General features: G+C 41.1%; 1 protein-coding gene across 1 annotated transcript; it reads right to left on the minus strand.

Annotated features, from left to right (window-relative positions):
• Positions 1-77: 77 nt before the first annotated feature.
• On the minus strand, positions 78-16,075 carry EFCAB14 (EF-hand calcium binding domain 14). The gene is made up of 11 exons (XM_031554923.1): positions 16,033-16,075; positions 15,726-15,874; positions 12,426-12,571; positions 10,392-10,490; positions 8,257-8,367; positions 7,369-7,434; positions 6,391-6,582; positions 6,119-6,199; positions 4,722-4,833; positions 3,985-4,116; positions 78-3,161 (listed from the first exon to the last, which is right to left on the minus strand). The coding sequence occupies exons 2-11, from the start codon at positions 15,778-15,780 to the stop codon at positions 2,986-2,988; spliced, it is 1,170 nt and encodes a 389-aa protein (XP_031410783.1). The 5' UTR covers positions 15,781-15,874; positions 16,033-16,075; the 3' UTR covers positions 78-2,985.
• Positions 16,076-16,081: the final 6 nt, after the last annotated feature.

Raw genomic sequence — 16,081 nt, forward strand, 5'->3', positions numbered from 1 at the left:
GTTCCGCCCGCAGCAGCGCTCCGCCCGCCCCCGGCGCCCCGCCGTTCCGTTCCGCTGTCGAATGAGCGAGAGAGGCGAACGCTACGAATGAGCTTTTATTGAGATAAAGTTACATGAGAAAAGAGTGTGGTGTTCGGGAGCTACAAGCCAGCTCGCACGGACCTGGGAAACCGTCATACGTTAGTGAAACGAGTACAGCACAGCAGCGAGCCTTCGGTAAACTCAAAATACAAAGCGGTCCCTATGCGGGAGTCACCAAGAAATAAAGTAACAACAACACAAGGTGGAAATGACAGCGAGCATCAGAGCGTAGGAGTGGCACGGCGCTCCCGCTGCAGCCTGGGCACAGCCGTCCCACAGCACCAGCAGGGCTGCACCCCGATGGCAGCGCTTGTGGCCACCCAGGAGCCTCCACACCAATGTGAGGTCACCTTGCTTGACCTCAGAGCCCTAAATCAGCCCCAGAGTGCTCGCTGCTGCCAATGATCTCATTGATCCAACCGTAATGATTCTCCGATTTCACCTCCTGGTTTCAGCCATCTGCCCTAGGACTGCTGCCAAGGGCAGGCCGTGCCACTGGGCTCCCACACAAACATCCCACCATACCCTCACAGATCTGGACAAACGCATTCACCATCCCTCACTTACGCCCTCTGCCACGAGCACACAACAGCAGAGGAAGCACATGGGATAGAGATCAGAGGCACAGAGAAGATCACAGCAGTGCTCCAAGGCTGCAACAAAGAGCTACCAGCAAGCCTAGGCCAAACAGAAGCTACTGCTGCACTCCTACATGGTAATATTTTGTTAAACTCAAAGCACAAGTCCATCCTACATGGCAGCAACAACAGCAACCAGCCGCACTCTGGACATGCATGTTAAGCAGCACCACAGACAGCTGTGCCTTAATGCCAACAGGTTACCAACGGAGCTCCTTGGCTGCATACAGAAGACACTGCTATCTCATGCTATTCTCAACAAGCTCTAGCTAAAAACTTCACTATTGCTGTTGAAAAGCCTTCAGAAAGTAAAGCATACAGTAACAAAACACCAGTAGGTTCACGTGGCAATACAATAATTCCTTAAATTTTAAGGTAAGTTTCGTACAAATTATACTTCCAAAAATATTTTGCAAACTCTGGCATATGGCTATGATACAGTATGTACAAATAAAATACCAGAATGGTTACATTTTATTGCTAGGGTTTTATTATTATTATTTGGTTAAGGAATTATACGGAAGTGTATAAAAGGGTGCAGGAAGCAGCAAGAAGCAAATATTGGCTTCTTGGCCTCTTAAAGCCAAGGTTGGTTGGATTTGTTCTGAAATACTGCGCTTTAAAATGTCACATCGAAAGCATCTCCTTACTGGGTCATGTCTGCATTACCCAAATAGGAGAGAAGAGCAACAGTGAGAGAAGCCTAGGCAATGGGTAAAAGGGTTTCATTTTGCACTTTCCTCCACTGATATATACTTCCAGAATACAATTATTCACACAACTATAAACATCCAGCCCAAAGTTACACAAAATTCAACAGCTATGAACTGACTTCCACATAAACTGATGTTTCGGTGAGGTGGGTACATTCAATTCACTAATCATGCAAAAAAAGCTCCCAACAAGATTAGTGATACTGTGAGCAGAATCATCTGATTTGGCCCTGATCTGGCCTGCAAGATAACACCTCCTGCAAAAGTATTTTGTCCTGTTCCAGGAGATTACAAACGTGCTTGGTGTTTAGATCCACTAGCATAACACAGCTTTAAGTTCCTCTGTACCAAGGAAACCTCACTCACAAAGCACCTGTCAGTAGAGACCGCTGATGCAACCGCCTGCTCTGCCTTTTAAATCCTTCTGCTGAGGAGAAGACAAAGGTTAAGGTACCAAGAAGCAATCACATGCATGTTAACCAGGAAAAAAAAGAAACAACAACAAATTCTACTTTAACCTTCCCCACCTGCTCACAATCCTACTGACAAGGAGCTTTAATCAGGGCACTTCCTCAGTGACCTCAACAACAGTGGGTGGAAGAAGCCAGCAGCATCAGCAAACCTGATCACAAGGTCTGCAGTAATCAGTCAGCGTGACTCAGTGCACTTCTACCTGCACAGAGAGCAAGGTTAGAGCTATTGGGCTGCTACTCAATGCAGGCTGCATTGTAGGCTTTTTACCTCTTCAGTATCTGTTAAAGTTCTTCAGTAGCTTCTTTTTCAAACCAGTTAGGCTCATCTTAAAAAATGTAATCTGGATGCAATACAGCAAAGCTAAAAGAATGCTGAAGTGAAAACCCAAGCACTTGGTAGGTAATTGCTCCTGTAGGCTCATGATATAAAAACACATTCAACTCTTCCCTCTGAAAGTAAGTCCTGCTATAGATGTGCATGGTTCCTCTCTCCTTCCTTCCTCTGCCTAACTTCAAACAAAATATCCATGGATATACTGAGTTAAAACTAGAATTCAGCTGAAGCTCTCAACCACTCTTTTTAGGCTCGAGTCTCTCATTATAAACAGTTTACTGCCAACACAACCCCTGACACTAACTTCTCCTTAAATATGCATAATTTAAGCTATTTCAGATATTTACAAGCAGAAAAAGCCCATCTTTACAAGACAGATTTCTTTCTGCTTTACGTAAAGTGCAGCTCTCTAATTTAAGGCAAATTTCAGTGAAATATAAAACCATAGTTTTATTTTTGTATGTACACATTTTAAATTAAAAACAAGAACTCCCTCAGAAAGAAAGACCAGCAAGTGCTTCTAAACAAGTTTGGGAATTTTCTGATTGTAATACAGTCCCAATATTATGCCATATTGACATCTAAACCTGTAAATTTCTTTTCAATAAACTCAAACGAAAAAAGAGATGTCAATGTGTACACTCCAAAGGTCAATAAAACACTGGGAAAGTGCAGTTTTTTTCATGTCCCGTAGTTTCCTTTACCTACAGTAGCATTCCTCAATATCACATCCCTACACCTCTATCCTATACACCCAAAGCTAATCTCAGTTCTTCTAATGAGTATTTCTCATCACCATCCGTGTCAAATTTCTTAAAGATCTGTGAGTCTTGGGCTGCAGAGCCCAGCAGCTTTTGAAGATCTTCAAATGACAGTTTTCCATCAGCATCTTCATGTGCTTTGTCAAACAAATCCTGAAGATCTGCAAAAAGAACAATGATTTAGAAGTAATCCTTTGAAGCACACAGGAACACTGTACAAGTTACTCTTCCAGTTTTACTGCATTATGTGTTACCACCTAGTCATTAAGTAAATAAAGCATCTCTAAATGTGTAGTTTGCCTTCTGTGCTGTCAATAAGGAAGACAAAAAAAAACAAAACATGACCGTCAACATTTCTTAAGTCTTAAAAAAAATAAAAATGAAGTCCCTATTTCTGGCCACAGCTAATAGCCCGTTCTACCACTACCAACTGCATACAGATGCAGCTATCTTTCACAAAAGCAAACTCTGAATGACTGTTGCTATACCAACAGCACTGATCACATAAAGGGAAAAGTGTCTATTCACTTTCTGATGCAAAGCAATGCCCTCTCAGCAGCTGAAGAGACAGAACAGCAAGATCTAGAAACCATTCATTCCACCAGGCAGCGCCCTCTTAAAGAGAGAAGGAAAAGAAGAAGAAAAAAGGAAAAAGACAAACAACAGACACATTCACACCTAATTCATTTTCTTTCAGCATCCTTAATTCTGACCTTGACTACTCCCCCGGTCTCTTGGGCATTTGACACAATACTTAATGAACTCAAAACAAACAACTGACCCTAATGAACACACCTGTTTAAATCTCTGCTGCTTTTTTTTTGTTTATACACTTGTTATATGTGTGGTTCTCAAGCTTGTCAACTTGACCAAACTTATCACAGAATATCCAGACACTGCCATAATTGCAGTTATACGTAACGCCTCCCGAACATTTACACGGAAGATTTAGAAAAAGGAAAGGTCAACCAGGAGAGGACACACCTTCTATGCTGGAAACTCCTGGGAAGGACAGATGTCTCAGCTGTCTGTTCTTCTCTGTGCTGTCATCAGCTGACCGTGAAGCCAGCCTTGAAAGGTCTGTGGGCTTTGTCATAGCACTAGGACTACTTTCAACTGTTGCAAAACAATTTCTATTAGTCTCGTTAATTTCACAGAATTCCAGTTAGCAGAAACAAACAAAAATTCCAGAACTAATATTTTTTGCATACAGATGCCTTATGGGATAAGAACGGCACAAAACTGTTTCAGAATACAGGAATATTACACACTTTTACTAATAACTGGAAGAACAGAATAAAGAAAACCTGATTTTTGGACAGCTATCCAGCTTCAATCTTTTGTGCTGTACTTGGAAAAAGCGTATTTGTAAACATCATACACAGAATGACTGGTTGGCAAATGCTTTTCACTTCCCATTCTGGAAGTATTGAGCAAGCTTTAGTAATTGAATCTACATCTGCCTGCTTGGGTTGCTTTCCCCACCTTCTCCCTCCTCGAGGGATGTATCATTATCTCCTCCCATAACAGCAACTGTCATCTTCGAACTTTTGTATTCATACATCATTTTCCATGTCTAAGAGATGCTTTCTGTGACTTCAGCTGAACTAACCTCCAAAAATTTTAAGGAAACAGTGTGACTTATTCACCTGCATTACTTATTCTTTTAGTTACAGGGAGAACATTCATTTTTAGAGGCTACTGTTGCACAACATCCTTACCATTCTTTGATGTCTCAATGGGTCGGTCATCATCTGGCTTACTTGCACGAGCATTGAGTAGCTGAAGCTTCTCCCTGATATTTAATTCCTGAGAATCTCTGGTTCCTGCTTCCTGCAGAAAAGAATTTTGTTACAAAATACCCCCTTCAATACACGGAGAAGATTAAGGCAAGAATTAGTTTAAATTATCCAAGTACTTTTGAATGACTTCGTGCTTTCCAGGCTGACCAAGTTTTAAATTATTAACAAGATTAAAAATAAAAAAAAATTAAAAATATCTATGGGAACACATAAGGACTAAATTCATACCGTCTACAACAAGACTACAGAATCAAAATCTAAACCCCAAAAGAAGATAAGTATTTTGCCTATTTTGCCTAATTTCAAAAGAATGTGACATTTAATTTCCATATTTCTTATTTAAATAGGTAAGATACAGAAAAATGGCACTATAAAAACTTAACATGTTCTTGGAATGAACGTTTATACATAAATTGAAATAAATAATTGTTTCAAATGTTTTACAGCAGCACTGACTGCCTTAAGGCTGACACTACTATACCTCTGTCAAGCATGTCTTTTACATCTTTATCTCTTCTATTCTTTTTATTATAAAGCTCCAGATCACAGCTTCAGTTCACAGCATTTCAAGTCTGATTTGACAGCATAGCCAGGTCACTCATCTGTCTTCTTACCAGAAGATGGAAACTAACAGCACCACCCCTCAACTCCAACCTATAACTTCACTCTTCCATTAAGTCCGTTAAACCACATCACAGCCAGTCATTACATTGTCCACTAGTACAAAGTTTCCCTAGTTCCTGCTAGCTCCTAAGGCTACTGATCTGAAGTTAGAGGACTGTGCAAACTTGGGCACCACTGTCTTCTTGAATTTTCTTCCCATTATCCTTTTATGATTTCCCCTATGCTGAATTATGCTTATCAAGAATAAACATAAGCCCAAGAAAGTCTTTATACGCAGGGAAATGCTATAACACCATTTATAGCATGAAGCCACAATAGTTGCACCAGCTTTGCTGAAAGCATGGCAATGGGAATTCAAATTGAGGCAGTTACTAAAGTCTCTCAGTGCAACACCCAATGGTCTGAACCTCCCTAAACTTTCAGCTACATGAAAGGATATTAAGCAGCTCTGCCATGTTATTCCATACATAATCAGAATGGCAAGACTTTAAACTCCAACTTGTCTTCCATCCTAATTCATTTCCTTTCCCCCAAAATGGAGTAGGTAAGCTGTCCTTCTATACTGTACTTTTAAAAGAAATCAAGTCAGATAAGCCTGCTTGCAGATCTTTTCTCAAGTCTCATTTAAAACATAACTGTAAGACAATTACAGGGTCTACTAACCCAGTGTAGTTTCTGTTTCCTTACTTTACCTTCAGTTCTTTATTTGAATGCGTTTCATTATCTGGTTGATCTTCATTTTCCACTTTTAGAGAGGTAGCTGTATCATTCCCCTACAGTGAAAGTGGAGGAAAGCTGAGTATATTTATGTACTTACTGTTTTCTATAATAAAGCTTTTTTCTTCCAAGTTTGCTAGGCATAAAGCCTCCGAAGTTTCATATTCACTTTAGTTAGACCTTAAGAAGCAGTATATGTGCTGTGCAGAACAAACTGAAATTAGCAGACACCCATAGTCATGCTTACCAGACTGGCAGACAAGTTGTTTCTTTTGTCCAGCTTATTCACAGCAACAGGAGTGTTTTCCAATAGCATAACCCTCTGGCTGAGGTTACCAATGGCTGAATCCACGGTTAGAAGCTTAATGTCATTCAACTTCTGGTTTGTCACTACAGTATTATTTAGCTCCTCCAAGGCTACGTGGAGCATCTGGCTTTCCTGAAATATAAAACCAAGAGATGTTGGTTTACTTGACTTCTGCAGCACTACTGATATTAACAACACGGTGCTGACCCAGTTTAACCAGGCACACTTCTGTCTCGTCACAGAAACACTGGAAACATTCAATGAGAAGCTTCCACAAAGTTATTCCAGCTTTCAAAGTTTGATTTTCCTCAAGGCTAACCTCTTTGTTGCTAATGCAATCAATTCAGCTATGCCAGCAAACACACAAAGCCTATTCATCTCGTCTTCCAAAGCAAGCTTAGTAACTACACCAATTATTTCCCCCAAAAAAGCAGGTACTAGGCACATTTATACACTTTTGAGGAATGTATTAATTACATTAAGTATATTCAATATAATTACATTACAAACCATTTGAGGTGAGCGTGGATACTTTTTTTTTTTTTAATCTCCTCTTTGCACACATCATTATTTCAAGGGTGACTCAACACATGCCACTCCTAGATTTGCCCAGATTGGCAATTACCTGCCATAAAATCCATTCAATAAAAAGCTTTTAAATCATCTACATGAGCAAAGTACGCCGTAATTTGTTTGATATTCGATTTTTACTTTTCACTTAGTTAATACACACACAAGAAGTGCTTTCAGGCTACAATACTTTCATGTTTGCACATGTACAGAAACAAACTACAGTAATATTATCTTGTACTTGGTTCTGACATATGCCATTTGTATTTTGCCTTCATAAAAACCGTACTTTTTTCGTATACTACTACCCAGCTGTATCAATATTCTTTATGCAAGGGAGAAAAATACCTGTTTGCAATTTTCTGTCTGATTTTTCTCAGTCGTGGGCAGAGCAGTGGAGCGTTTCAGTTCCTTCTAAAGAAAGAAGCAGAAAGTGATGCTTGTAACAAATACTAAGCTCTTAAGAACTGGCAGATCACAACTAAAGATATTCTGTGATAGTTATTGTTGCTCAGGTCTGTTGTGTGTTCAGTATTTTAACTAGGCTACTACAGTACAAGGTCAAACATGTTGTTTTTAATTAAACCCCCCAAAATGGCTCTTCTCCTTTAAAGTAGTATTAAGGCACACATTTCACCATTGCCATACAGTCACATCCACCAAGTTTTTGCAGCACTCACTAGTTAGTTTCATAAGATGCATAACAAGAGTATTTGAAGATAAAATACAATTTAATGTAGTGTTGTACTGCACTGTAACTGAAAAACTATTTATTTGCTGTTTTTCCACTAGAAGAGAAGTCAGCATAAATACAGCAAGCAGTTCCTAGTAAGGATGGTCAATAACCTCATCCTCACCCACATCCTTAATTCGACCAGCAGATCATCTCAACAATTTCACTTGTAGGACTCAGTGCAGTTACCATAAGCAGCATTCTGCATCACAAAAAGCAGACAGTTCCAAGGCTCTACAACTTTAGAGTAGTAAAATGCAAAAACCTCCAGGACAGAAAGTGTAGCAGTGATCAATTGTGGCACCAGATAAACACATGCTTGGTATCATACAGGAGATGCTACACAAGGATGAGCAACGTATTAATGTATCAACTGGCATCGACTGAGACTTGGAAAGCGTTTTGAAGACATAAGGTAAGAACTTCACAGAGCTCTTATGCTTCTTTCAAATCAGGCAGGTAAACTCAGAACACACCCTGTTAAACCAGTACAAATTTCTTACCATGTCATTCTGGAGTATTTCGATGGATTTCTTGTATTCCTCAATAGCTGTCTGTATGTTTTCAACGTCATGAGAAACACTGGTAAGAGTGCTGCCTATGGTCGCTACAGTCTGAAAGAAAGGAGGAGACAAAAATCTCAGCAAAAATCCAACGTTTCAGTGCCCTGAACACAATGTTTAGTTGATGAAGCAGCAGGCAGTCTGCCACAGATATAACCTCCTTTGCAAACAAAACAGCACCTATACCCATGGCATCTCGGCCAAAAAATTACCACACCCTACACCATGACACTCAAGGAAACCACAACTACAGCCTTCAGGCTCCCAAAGCAACGCAAACATTTTGGCATTAAAAAAAATAAGTCCTGATATCAAGACATTTTTCTTCCTCTTTGCATGAAGTATTAGTATTAAACACACAGGTGCTGATACTGTGGATTTACCCTGCCCTAATCAGCTTTCAGGCTACTCAGGAGACGCGTCATACACTGCAGAACTGGTCTGCTGAAGCTTACTAACCTGCTTTCCAAGCCAGCATTGCCTTTATTTTTTTAATGGAAGGAGGGCACTGAAGCATCAGGAAAATCCCCATGAGCTCTGTGGGTCAGCCTATGTGCTGTGACACCACTGCTGCTTCTGACTGCTGCACCCTCATTCTTTCCTTCTCTTATAGGCAGGTGACCCAAACACAGCTGGGCACAAGTTGTTGGGCAGAACATTTTCTCTGCACTCACCAAAAGCTGGGCCCCCCACCTACACCCAAAGCTCTTCTGACAGAAGCTATTCCATCACCCAGAGAAGCTTCACCCAGCTATGGCATCCCCCAGAAGCTATAGCATCAGCCAGTGTTCTAAAAGAAGCCTGAGTCTTGAAATTCATTTCTTTTCATTGGCATGATACTGGGGGAAAAAAAAAAAAGCAACATTAAAATTGTTGCATTTAGACATCAGAATAGTTTTTCAACACTCATAGTATACTTCCTAGAAGGCTTCCAGGTTGTTTTTTATTACAACAACCTTATAAAACATACATGCAAGAAAGATGGCATCAAAAGAGGAAAGGAAACAGATGCCACATCTGACACCTTCCTTCTGTTCAATGGGAGAGACTGAAATGAACTCTGGATGTTTCTGACAGTCTCTTTCATTTTCACAAGGTACAACCAAGCAGACTTAACACACACACAAAAAAAAGCCTGGCTGCTCAGCAGATCACTGCAAGATGAAACTTGTGGCCCTAAAACTTTGTACTGATAGTACTGTTGTTAAGTGCAGCAAGATAACACCAAGGTTACTACATAAATTACATGCAGGATCTAAACTCTACTTCGGTATGACTTATGACACAGTGGAAATCCAGCATGCTTGTAACAGCTCTATAGCCCTCCCAGAAAAAGAAATCCTAGCAGCCTGGTCAACCAAACCACACTGCTTGCTTTATGCATTAGCTCGCTGATTACATGATAACTTAGTAGGAATAGGAAATGAGAAAAGGAAACCCATAGAAGCCACAAGGAGAACTGGACTGACAACTGGCTTTAGCAATAAATATTTATATTGGGCTAAGTAACAGAACTGCCATGGAAGACTCAGGAAAGTTTCGACAAGCCTTTCTTTAACCATAATGAACGGGCCAGTAAAGAAGGCTCAAGCTAAGGGGCACAGAAAAACATCGTATTAACAGAGGTCATTTTGTATGCTTGTGTCATTCATTTGGGCTTGCCATTCAAGGAACTATCAGTAAACATTCCAGTACAATATATGCTTTGCTGTGCACGTACTGCAAAACTGCAGACAGACTTCTTAATGTCATGTAAGATATTGGTAGCAGATCAGTAGGCTGAAGAAAAGGAACCTCCAAGTTAAAGAAGTGACAACATAAACAGAAACATACGGATTTCCAAAAAGGTAGAGCCAAGACCTTCATTTGTTGTTGTTTTCTTTTTTAACGTCTGCAACACATTATCTTAGGACCATACACTATCAATTATATGAACTGCAATTTAAAAGCAGTAGAGAAACCACTATTCCACACGTACAGTTCAGGTAATTCCTGCTGTTCTCTCTGTCCCCAAGAGCCCAGCAGCAGGCCAGTGCTGCAGGATGCACTTAGCAACACACATCTATGGTACTTGCCTTCTGGAGTTTCTCTACTGTGACAGGAAGAGAAATCAAATCAGAAGCAGACTTCACGTTGGTTTTGAGATGATTTACTGTTGAGGTCAATAGCGTTATCTACAAAGAGGAATGTTTACAATCAGTCAGCAAAACCCTGACTGTGAACTTTCACATAATTAACAACTTCACTTTTAACCCTGATTATCAACTTTCACATAATTAACGACTTCACTTTTAACCCTGAATATGAACTTTCACATAATTAAGGACTTCATTTTTAACACTAGATAAAGCTGAATATATATGATATATATATACACATACATGCAGACACAAAACACTCTTGTTTCTAGCTTAGGAGTCCTGCCTAGGCTATACTAAAAATTATCTGCCTCTTGCAAGAGAAGCAAGAAGTTTGTTTTTTAAACTGAATGACAAGCATGGCCATACCCATTTTATACTCATCCCCTTTTTGACAGGTTGCTGCTAAAGGAAGATTGTTATTTTATTTTTATATTGCACAAGAAACCTTTACATAGAGGAAACACTCATCTAGTTCTGCATTTAGCAATCACAAACCCGCCCAGCAAAACCATGCAACTTCTCCAGATGAGTGATGGACAAAAACTGTGCACATATCATTAACACATTCAGTTAAGAAGTGGTTTCTCTCAACTGTTTCACCCAGATGACAAGCATTCTATGAGTCTTCAAGACAAGTTATTCATTCCAATCAAGAGGCTGTCAAACTACAAGTGATCACAAGCTGGTCCTTTATTGCTGGCATTACCATTTTAAGATCAATTTGTAGCCCCCAGTAGCTGAAACAAATGAAGAATCAGTTTCCTCATATTTGAGAATTGAAAAGTAGAACACATAAAACCCACTTTCTTCTAGCCATGAAAAGGAGCTGTTTTGCACGCTGATAAAAGGGACAAGATCCTAGCTTTACAATAGGCCAACCTTGACCAGCTGGTGTGCAGGCTTTAGCCTCACAGCTGTGGATATTGGCTGAAATAATTCCCAGCAGTGCATCCCAACAATTCATGGAAAAACAACAACTGAATTCTGGCCAAGAATGTGACCAGACCCCAAAGTAATATAAGGGCCTGCAGGAAGCATGTCCCACGTATATCTCTAACATCAAGAAGCAGATAATAGCCTCCTAAATGTCCCATTAAGCACCGAGATATCTGTGGATAACATGTATTGTCAGGTGCCAAAGCAAGCAAGTCCAATTTTCAGATGTGTTTATGCACTTCCCACCCCTAATCTCTCCATCACTGCATGGGGATGAAAACAACCCATCTGAGCAGGCACCCCAATGGTCTTTAAAACGAAAAAGAAAGCACCAGTAAAAGAAAGTACCTCTGGATACCACTAACTGTGAGCAGTCATGAACTGTCACTAAACTCTAAGACAAGAACTTCAGTAAGACCCTGCCTGGATGATTTGTTTGAAGTGAGCTAATACATCAGCTAAGGAAACAGCTTTCTGTTAAGTGGCTTAGTTCTACCAGAGTAAACAGAGCTAAGATTTACTCCAGCTCAGATTCCAAGTGAGTATTAGCAGGTTTTGCATTCACGAGACACCAGTACTTCCTCTGGAGAAAGATCAACAAACACTGACGTGAATTAACTTCCCTCTGTGCACACAAAATGTTTGGAGATGCTCTTAAATCTGAAACATCAAATCTGTCCTGGTAAACACCACAGTTATTTGGCAAGAAAATAAATAAATGCACAGTTCTCAGTTTTTGGTTTTTTTTTGTTTTTGTTTTTGTTTTTTTAAAGTCTGCCACAAGCCTCCCCATCATTGCATAACTTTTCCTCTTTGCAGTAAATCTCCAGTCTAACTGGATGTTCTGTCTTCTTTGGCTCAGTATTAATACACCATTCAACTTTAGGAGTTCAGCATCTGGCCACAGAAGTCCTTAGAGAATGGCTCATCACTGCACTAAATGAGCTTTTTTTTCCCTGCTAGCAGGTTTATATTTTCTGTAAACACAACATCCAATTGATTTTTCAGAATTAAGCACTTAGTTCTCCTCACCTGTTTATTGATCTCTGTGATATTTATCCAAACTTTACTCAGCCCCAGTTCTCCAGTCTCAATTTGCTCTAGTTGCTTTTGCTGCTGCACCAAATCTTCATTCAGTTTAGGAATTTCTTGGAAGGATGTCTTTTGATTAGACTCCACTAGACAGACAAACAAAAAAAAATAAAACTTAGGTATCCAAGTAAACAATGTCGAACAGGCGAGGAACAAACTACAAGCAGAAACATCTACAGTAGTTTAAGGCAGCAGTAACAGTTTCTACATGAGTTTATTGCCACTTCTGTACTAAATATCTGCTTGAAAAAGTAGCTGATGTCTGTAGAGAAAACCCAACAAGACCTTACTGAATGTAAGGCTTTGCAATAGCCCTGTCAGCAAACTTCAACAGGTCTTTTTTTAGTGCTGTTATTTGGCACTACTTTGACATGGAGATAGGAAATAATAACAACAGAAACACAAACTACCAACATCACTAGGGCAAAGGAGACATGTGAAATGAAACTCAGTGCCCCATATAAAGAGGTCACTGGTGATGCAGTGAATTCCAAAGAGATTAACGTGATTACAGTTCTTCCACATGACAACAAGACAACTGAGAAAAATGGATAAGCTCACACACCAATATCTGTTGGTAAACAAATCAATAGACACATGCCTTAGAAATAAAGTCAATCATTACTGCATTTAATAACAGAGAAGGGGAAAACGTGGCTCAAATGAATTCTAGTGAGCCTGAGAAATGCAGCTCTTCTGGATGTGCAGTGACTAAGCTGTTTAGCTGCAAGTACTATTAGGCAACCCTAAATCCTCAGGTATGGGAAACAAGAGAGCAAAGCTTTTGAGATGGGGATGACAGGATTCTGCACAACCAGCACCTCCGCTCTGCAACGCTCCAGCACAGACTGCCATCTTCCAGAGCCCAGATTGCTGACAGCACTGAGACCTGACTGTGTTTCAGGATGAATTTCCATGTGGGAAATTCCATAGGGCCCAAAGGGGACAAAGCCCTTCAAGAGTGCTTGATGCCCACGGAGTGGATGCCTAATTACACAGAACGTGTGCATTTTCTAAAAGCCACTTCACCTCTCTTAAAGCAAGTTCTAAAGTCACTTCTAGGAATGGAGTAACCTGCACTGATCGCCCAAGATTCAAACAATGCTTCTGGTTACAATGTTCTTTAAAGGTGTGTTTTAGCCAAATCAAACTCATGGTTGCTTGTGCACTTGCATACCTTGATGCAATTACATGGCACTGAATCAGATGTCTCCTCACGTGAAAGGCTCTTGTAAACAGTTTACTTTCCATTTTGTTACTCTCACTGTGTACAGTAAAACTGCATTTAAGACTTTCCTACAGTGCTAGGAAGGTTAGATACTACATGCACATTCTTAGCATCACTACTAACAACCAAATGGCAATGTTACAATGATTTCCACCCACTCTAAATGTACTAGACATACAAAGAAGTCTTATTTAAAAAACAACAACAAAAAAAAGCTCTCATTCCACACTCAGCTTGCTCGAAGGATGGCAGGTAAGACCTGCCTTAGGAATCTGCTCTTATGGGGGAAAAAAAATGGAGATGAAGATTCAGAGAAGACTGTTTATTCTGGAACAGGAACAATGGACCTGCATGACTTTGCTCCTCCTTCCACCCACCTGCTCCACCAAAGCAGAGTTTATCTTTTGGAACCAGGTTATTCTTGCCGTCCGTCTTTGTGTTGTTACTGTTCTTGTTTTTAATGATGCCTCTCTCATCCAGCTTCTAGGGATGCCACTTCAGCAACAAAGAAATGCAGGACTGTTTTATCACTGCATGAAGGATAATGTGCTGTTTTTCTATCAGAGCTATTAAGGAGAGAACAAGCACATCTGTGGCAGCCAGACAGCGTGCCTGAAGTGAACAACTGCTTTAACAAAGATGCCTGTGTACAACAGGAATGATGAAACTTTACTACACCAAAGCCAACAGATGTCATCATATAGAACTTTTACTGCTAGTACACTCCACGGCTTCAAGTACATCAGTGCATGAAGGCCAGCAGTTAGCTTACCCATAACAGGACAAAACCAGGCTCAGCATGCTTAGAGCCTAGAGCCACAAGGCAGTGCTAGCCAGCCAGAAGACTCCACCTTGGCAGACAGCTCAGCAATCAGCTCCTCCCCACCTTGCAGCAACTTTACACACCCAACAGGAAGCCCCAGACACTCACAGCTGAGAACTTCTCTAAGAACAGCAAGCACACTTCCTCAGTATCTGTTTCTACCATAAACAAATGAAGCTCTCTACTTGCCTCCAGCCTGAGCATCCTCAAACTTTTCAGTTCAATTCCAAGAACTTTGGCCTTGTTTTAAAATTGCCCAGGCAAAAAATAAAAATAAAAAAATCCTAACATAAAGACAAAAGGTTATGGGATAAAATCTGCACTGAACAAAGATACTCTTCAGGCAAAACTTCAAGCTTTGCTTCCTTCTGCTCCTTTCACACAGCTCCTCTGCTTACTGCTGCCTTTTTCCATAGATGGAATTTCATGCACTACTAAAATAAGGTACCAAAGCATATTTTGTATCCGGAGGTAAGGCAAAGAGCACTTCAGGTAAACCTTGTCATCTGTTATACCTCAGCACTACAGCAGCAATTACAGTACTGAAAACTTAAATGTTGGCTTAAACAGAGGAAACTTGACAAACTTCAAGTTACCTCTGGTCCAAAGTATCAAACACGATAAAACCCCGCACCATATGCAACAGAACACTAAGTTGAACAAACATGGGTTAATGAAAGCAAGATAAACCCTCCAAAGATATATCAGATAAACATAAAGTAACGTTTAAGTTGCAGTAACAGAACTGCAAGTATTAGAGGCAAGAGAGCTCAAGACAATTAGAGCTCAAGACAAGAACACAAACCTCCTTTTTTGGGGGGGGGGCGGGGGGGGGAGGATGGGGGGGTGGGAGCGGAGTGAAGAAGGATCAAAATTCCCCAGGCTGCTTTCTTAGAACTTTTTATAGCAGTGGCTTCAGAAGGGAGCACTGCCAAACCCAAAGTAGGTCTTTCAGAAGCATATACGTACAAGCGGCTGTGTCCCTCTTCCTTGGGAGGTACCAGCAGTAAGAACACACGCCACATGCCTTAGGCTTGCTCAGCCTCCAGTTATTTTGGGTTCAGAGGCCTCCTCCAGTCACAGCAGTGTGTCAGCTCTGTGCCTACAGGCGCAGAGCGAGCAGGTGGGCAGCCAGAGCTCTCCATGCTACCCAAAGCAAACACACAGCAGCACAGCCACACGTACTTACTGGTTCGGAACTTTTCCTTAATCACATCCAGGTCCTCCTTGAGAGCCACCTGCATCCAGACCAGGCCCACACACGCCACCACGCAGGCGGCCAGAATGACAAAAGCACAGAGAGGGTAACAGAACTTGCAGCAGCGTATGTAGTCCGCCCTGGGGAAAGCAGACAAACGCTCTAAGATCACCATCCAACCTCACCCCTCCATGCCCACCGCCCGCCTCCTCAGTGCCGCGTCCCCACGGTCCCCGATCACCCCAGAGGGTCGGTGACCGCACAGCGGCTCAGCCCCCGGCCGAAGCCCCGCTCTCACTTGGTGCAGCGACCCCGTCCCCCCGCCGCCGTGAACTCGTCCTCCTCGG

Source organism: Meleagris gallopavo, chromosome 10 (assembly GCF_000146605.3).
Source record: "Meleagris gallopavo isolate NT-WF06-2002-E0010 breed Aviagen turkey brand Nicholas breeding stock chromosome 10, Turkey_5.1, whole genome shotgun sequence".
Lineage (NCBI taxonomy): Eukaryota > Metazoa > Chordata > Aves > Galliformes > Phasianidae > Meleagris > Meleagris gallopavo.